At 38.4% G+C, this 7,024-nt stretch overlaps 1 protein-coding gene and 1 non-coding gene across 2 annotated transcripts; both read right to left on the bottom strand.

Annotated features, from left to right (window-relative positions):
* Nucleotides 1-1,548: 1,548 nt before the first annotated feature.
* ppp1r8b (protein phosphatase 1, regulatory subunit 8b) lies at nt 1,549-7,014 on the bottom strand. The gene is made up of 7 exons (XM_041792585.1): nt 6,917-7,014; nt 6,347-6,407; nt 5,849-6,002; nt 4,605-4,822; nt 4,171-4,315; nt 3,693-3,757; nt 1,549-2,911 (listed from the first exon to the last, which is right to left on the bottom strand). Exons 1-7 carry the CDS (start codon nt 6,967-6,969, stop codon nt 2,558-2,560), a joined length of 1,050 nt encoding a protein of 349 aa, XP_041648519.1. The 5' UTR covers nt 6,970-7,014; the 3' UTR covers nt 1,549-2,557.
* On the bottom strand, nt 6,073-6,237 carry LOC121514342. The gene has a single exon (XR_005992284.1).
* Nucleotides 7,015-7,024: the final 10 nt, after the last annotated feature.

The raw sequence follows: 7,024 nt of genomic DNA on the forward strand, positions 1-7,024 counted from the left end.
ATAGTTCCCGACAAACTTCCTCAATACGCTGAATCAATAAGCTTGTAGGGGGGTTTATTCAGGTAAAAGTCGTGAAGACCCAAAAGTGGGTCACAGAGTCCTTGTCAGTGGGTTGCGAATGTGTTCCTTGAAGTAAAAGTTTCACAAAAAAGTCCATGAAACTCATTTAAAACTTACTTATTTCTTCCTGTCTCTTTGACTTGTCGTGTGCTGTACTATGCCAGGTCCAAACTGTATTTTTCATCAAATGCACCCAATTGGTCAAAAAATATCTGAAATAAGGGTCGCAATTTCTCAGTGAATAGTTGATGGTTGGTCCCGAGGCTCAACCAGTTGAGAACCTCTGCTTTAAAGCACATCTAATGACCAGTCAAAGCCCTAATAAGTCTCGAGACTGTGGACGTTCTGAAAGTCTTAATATTTTAAAAACTAGTCCCTCTTTTAGTATGTGTCTTTAGTCATATCTGTTATTTACGTGGCCATCTCTTCAGGTCGGTCAATGTAAAATGTATGAATTTATGGAGAACCACATCCCTGATGCATTCAAACATGAACTAGAATGTTTAAAACACCGCAGCTATTCATGCCACTAGTTTAATTTTGTCTGGTCATTAGTAAAAGCACAGAGATCAACAGGTACTAAAACAAACAGGAAAATCCCTGGAAATTTCAGAAAAATTTAACTAGTAACTTACAGCTGATAACATGTGGCTAGATCTGGATGTTTGATTGAAAAAAGTGCAGTACTTAGTAAATGAAAGGATGCAGCTGGTACTAACTCACTATGGCTTTCTATTGGGAGAATCATTTTTTAAGTGTCAGCTATAACACAGAAAGTTCCACACATAATCATATCTACAGTTTACCTGACACGCCAGATGGATTTGTTTCACACATCCAGGATTCGTCAGTGAAAAACAAGGAAACGGGCATATCCACCTGCTTTGCAAGGTTAATCTACAGTAGAGCCCCCAGGACAAAGGTGGATACATTCACTTATTTTTTGATATAAAATAGCAAAAATAATTACCTGGTCAACCATTTGACTTCCTTGATGATGTCATGCTGCACTACAGGATAAAACTTGACTATCAACTTCATTTATGCATTTAGTATCAGCTTAACTGTCTCCTCATAGCTACTTGAACCTTGGTTTACAGTAAGATTGACACCTCACAGTGACATGTCCCTCTCAAAAATCTCTTTCAGCAGAAGTTCAAAAGGTTGCTGCTGTGGTGGCTACGTGGTTTACCAAAGTTTCATAAACTAGGACCGCAATGTCATGAGTGTGATTCTGGCTAAAGGTCTTTAGGGTCTGATCACTGCCCTGCTTTCTCCTTTCATTTCCTGTCGACTTTTAATTACCATCAATTCAAGGCAAATATGCCCCCTGCCACCTGACACACACCAGAAGTGAAACCTCTGCTGGACATGACTTACTGTTTTTTCTGTTTCTGTGAACAGTTTCCATTTGTCCAATCAGATAAGGGCAAAAATATGTCAAACCTGTGCATGTCCATTAAACATACTTAATCCAGTTCATTATGTTTCAACTAGCTCTTTATTTTTGCAGAAAAAAATTGTATTTGTTTATGTGCTATTATTCAGTTCTGCATAACTGGTATTGTTGAATGTTCAATCAGTTGCCAACATAGAAAATTTTAAGATCCCTGTATTTACAGTGCTGGGAAACAGCAAAAAAACATTTAAAACTCAACAAACTGTAAAAAGCCAAAGGAAGAATACGATCATTATATAGTCTGGGCAGGGTAAATGGCTTTTTATAGGCAGGAGATTCCAAATTAACAATATTAAGCTTGTGAGACTATTTCATAGAGCACAACACAGTTAGCCTATCTTTTGAACAATGCTAAGATTCGTTCAACAGGTCATAAACAATGCAAGTCTGCAGTCAAACTCTGTGCACAAGTCACCATCTAGTGGCTTTTAAAACAAATGAAAGACACTTTGGTTAATGTCATATTGGCTTTAAATATCTATGTAAATGTTTCAGTGAGTTAAACACTTCATCACATTATATCAATAAGTTTGGAAAATGAAAAGCAGCCCTGTATTTTATAGAAACTCACTTCATGTCTCAGACTTTCCTGACTTCTTACAGTAAAATCTCTTATAAAAAAGTACTTTTCTGTTATATGTTTGACAGCATTATCAAAATACTGGAGTGACAAAAAAGAACAGTTGAAACGTGTTAAGTACATAAAAAAAATACAATTTTACACCCAACACATCAAAAACACAACTCCATGGCTCCTCATATCCAAGTAGCCTGTCACTAACTGATATCAAAGCTGACAACAAGTCTAGAAAATGTTCAAACTTGTTTTGTCAACAAGATTCTCCGGTATTCTGTCCAATTATAAACGGCTGACTTAGTGTAACAGACCACAGGGAGATGAAATGGTGCCTTTCTGTGACGATGAGTGAAACAACAAACAGACAAAAAAAAAAAAGAAGTGTATGACTCCGCTTTGCCAGGTCACAGTCCCTGATGCGTCTGCTGGTAACCTGAGAGTCCGCAGCTCCAACAAACCAGTTAGATGAGTAGTGAAGGGGTGGGTTTCTTTCCAGGCCAGGCCTCTTTGGCATACTTCTTTTTGCGAGGCTCGTTGTAGGTCTCTGGTAGGTAAGGGGCTGTGACAGGAGTGGGGTTGAGAGTGACAGGGGGCTGGGGGGCCTCTGGGGCCAGGTCCACCTCTGGTGCTGGATTGGGGAAAGGCAGAGGGAGCCCTCCTTGCATGGCAGCACCTCCTGGGGCTCCTGTAGGCTGGTTCTCATGACTGGTTGGAGGCAAGTCCCCATAGAGACCACCGCCCAAGCTGTAGCCATGGATACGTTTTGAACTGAGGTCGTCAAGACCGAGACTGTTTTGGCCCTCTGATCTGCGTTTCTGTGGCAGAGGTGACAAAGTGTTTACTGCAAGTGTCAAACATTTTGTTTTCAATTAAAACTTTAAAATCCAGCAGATTTAACAGCTGACAAACTAGACAAACCATACGGATACATTGGATGTTTTTGATTGATACAGATCACTTCTGCACACAACAATAATGGTAGTCTAATTTTTAGCTAGTAATCCAGACCAGTGGTTCTCAACTGGTGGGTCTGGACCCAAAAGTGGGTTGCAAATTGGTGCCAGGAAAAAACATTGGAAAAGTACAGAGAATGTACAGAAGTTCCAGGCAGACATGTTTTAATTTATTTGCTGGACAAGGAGTAAATTCTGGTTGTTTTCTTAAATTACTGACTAATTCAAACAATTATCTTAGAAATAGAAAATGTATCAAGAAAACGCAATCAGCTATGAAAATGTCTTCATTTATCAAAATCTTAAAAAAAAAAAAAAAAAAAAAAAAAATTCTGCATTATCATGGTAAAACAGAATGAAATTACATGTCAGCTGCATGTACTACCAAAGTTTTGTCTAATATATTTGTTCAATTATATGTTTTGATTTATCAAGGATCCAAACTAAAACATATTTTATCACAAGAATTTTTGTGGTGGTGGGTCCTGTGGCTAGACCAGTTGAGAACCTACTGTTCTAGACAGACCAGTTATTACTTTTCATTTAAGATAGTTCTGTGATAACACTTAAACACAGAAAAACTTTGTAGTTGAGATGCTAAGAACCTGAATCTAACATTTTCAATTACAAAACTAAAACTTACCTTTATTGGGATGACAGCTGTCTGCACCATATTTCTAAAGCGCCCCACTGAGGGGTCAATGTCCTCTGCAAGTAAACAGAATAAGGGTGTACCCATTCAGTCGAGCACATTTCATTTTTGAATTGCAGAGCTGTAAAAAAAATTCTATTACATATTTACAACATGACAGGAGACCCCAAGCTGCAAACTCTTGCAGTAAAATTGATGAAAATTAAATTTACTGTCCAGAAACTAGTAAATATTATCAAGCCAAGAGTAAACAGGGTATAAGATAGAGAAGCAAAGATTGTAAAAATCAGGGCAAAAGCTGATACCAATATTTCAAATAGCAATTCAGTTGATGGCTGTTGTTTTTTGTTTTTATTACTTCTTTACCCTTGCCAATATTTCTTTATATGTCTGAGATCACAAGAAACAGATTAGAGTTTGTCTAACAGGTTACGTCTTCTGCTTATTAATTTTTCACTAAGATTTTTACCTGGGTTAATGATGGAGTCCTCTTCATTGAAGGTAACTCTGGAGTTCCTCCGTTTCCTCTTAGGCCTCTGAATTTCAAGGTTACCCTCCTCGATGGTCAGTAGAGAGATACGCTTGTTGTGGGCTGTGTTGAACTCTGTCAGATTCTAAGAAATGCAAACATCAAAAATGTGACAATAACACGGGGAAACGACATGCAGCATCAAGAGAAAAGGGGAAAGTCAATGACACTACTTGTCACAAAGAACAGATAGAAACAAGTCACTACATCTTCATGTACAGATTTTTGGATTTAGCATTTACATTTAGACTTCATAAAAAAATCACTTAAATGGACCTAAATATGTTTAGTACAGGGTTCTGTATCTGTTAGATCAAAACACAGAGTGCTGATTTTTGTTTCTTTTCTTGCTCAGAAGTGAAAAGTACATGTACCTCCAGCTCTGTCTCTTCTTCTGGAAGCCCAAGCAGTCCTTTCAGCTCTTCATCGTCTCCTGTCTTACTGTCTCCAGTGCCAGCTGTGCCTTGGGTTTGGGGTTTCTCTCTGATGGTGTATGTCCGTGTGGAAGCCCCAAAAGATATTGTAGAGTCTATGGGAATCTGCTGAGGCTTGTGTGCCTCCAGTCGAATGTGCCCAAGAAAAGTACCATGTGCTATAACGATGACATTGATAGAAAACAATCAGGGTGACTGCATGTACTGGAACTGATTATTCATCAGTTTTCAATGTTAACTTACTGATTCATAGTTACAGCCAAAAGATTTGAGTCATTTTTTAAAGGTGATAACAATTCAGGCAGATAGCATCACTTGAAGAAAAGATTTAATTAGGGATGCACGATATTGGACTTTTTTTTGCCATTATCCTGTATGTGAATATTTTTTCAAAACCATTTTGGGCAATACCGATAACGATGTATAAATGATGTACCTTTTAATAAATAAATAAATACATAAAACACCAAGTGTCTCCTATGCAACAAGACGCCGAGTCGAAGTGGAACTGAGAAAGGAGCGGGGAAGTAGATGGTCTGGAAGTTGTTTTACATTTGGGGCCTCATTCAAAATGTTCAGGGCTCATGGTGGGGGTCCTTGAGTATTTGGTGCCCTATGCAGCCACCTACATGTGATGGTACAGTTGTACATTTTGCCAATATTTAAGGCTGACACATGATTCATCAGGCCAATGTCTGCAATATCTGCTGTGCATATCAGCAGGAATGTTCTTATCTGCCTGCCAATATTGTTTTTTCAGAGTCTATATCCGTAAGAACTATTAGCAGTGTATGAGACAGATAACAGACATTCAAAATTTGTATGCATTTGTTATGGCAAACAAAATGTACTGAATGTGAAAAAAGGAAAACTGCACGTTACAATTTAAGGAAAAATGATCCGAATCAGTCCTACCCTGGCTTCTGTGTTGCTTATTAAGTGGCTGTGCAACATTAAGCCAGCCAGTCAGTGTGTTGTGAGCATTAGGTGAGACTTTAGAAAGTGAAAAAGCCAGAGGAGAAGACATTCCTTGCAGTGGAGTAAAAAACTTTTTAGTTTATCAATTCTATCCAATTTCCAGACATGGCTATAATGTGGTTAATATTGTGCATCCCTAGGTGTGATGTATGCATTACATATCTGCCTGCTAATATTTTTTTCTTTTATTTTAAAGGATGTCTTACTGCTGTTGAGGTCTATAAGGAAGACCCTCTTCAGGTGTTTGTGGTAGACCAGGGCTGCGTGGACTCGTGAACATGACTGATGGTCGATGGTGAAGTCACACCAGTCTGGGTTTCTCCCAAACAGGTAGTACTTCTTTTCATCTATGATTAGTTTCTATAAGAGACAACTTCAGTTAAAAAAAAATGGTTATAAAAATGATTTTTTTAAAGTTTGGCAGAAATGGTTCTGTGCCTTTGAGTCATAACTTCACAGTGCTGCTCCAAACTGAAAAGCTTAAATCTCAGGGCTGATGCTGCTCTCGCACCGTTTGTAACCTTGCAGCCATAGACGATCCCAGTGTGAGAAACATCTGAGACCAAGTGGGCTGTCAGGCTAGTATCTGGTGCATTCAATCTTCACAATACCGTTACAATAGCAGTACCAGTACAAGAGTTTACAACAAAGTAATAACTAATATACAGTGTACTGCTGACTTCAAATTGCATACTTCTGGTTACCTCTATCAGTTTGTCTCCCTTCATCACGTCTAGATGAAGCCCTGCGGGTGGTTTGCCTGCCCTGAAAAACAATTGTTGAAGGTTTAAATATTTAAATCGTTTCAATTTTATTTTCTATGCAAGGCAAGTGAATGAAGCCAATGAGATGACATCCTTACTTTGTCTTTCGTATTATGCTTTTGGGAGTTTTTACATAAACTCTTATGTTAGCTCACGGTAACGCTTTAAAGGTAGTATTTTGCAAGATAAATGTTATATATAAACTGTAAACACTGAGGCTTTACATATTATAACGTCGCTCAACATCGCTGTTTGCTTTCTACTTGTAACAGAAACTCTAAGATTAAAAACAACAAAGCTTCCCAGAAAAACACGCCGTTTATGAATTAACGCAAGCGTTTACGTGCTAGCATGCTAGCTAGCCTGGTTGCTAATATTAGCTACGGCCACTGCACGCTTCCCTTTGAGTAAAGATGAGATATGTCAATGCGTGAACATTTTTCTGCCCTTAAATTTGTAGTTTTGCATAAAACATACAATTTTAAAACTTTAGCATGTGCATTTTCTCACCATGATGGACAATCGAAAGGAGGGGGACCCTCTTTGCTTGTTTTAGTCGCCATCTTGCCTCATCTTATCAATGCCCAGCTGCATGATGGGTAAAGCGCTCTATGTACG

This window comes from Cheilinus undulatus, linkage group 8, assembly GCF_018320785.1.
Source record: "Cheilinus undulatus linkage group 8, ASM1832078v1, whole genome shotgun sequence".
In the NCBI taxonomy this organism is placed as follows: domain Eukaryota; kingdom Metazoa; phylum Chordata; class Actinopteri; order Labriformes; family Labridae; genus Cheilinus; species Cheilinus undulatus.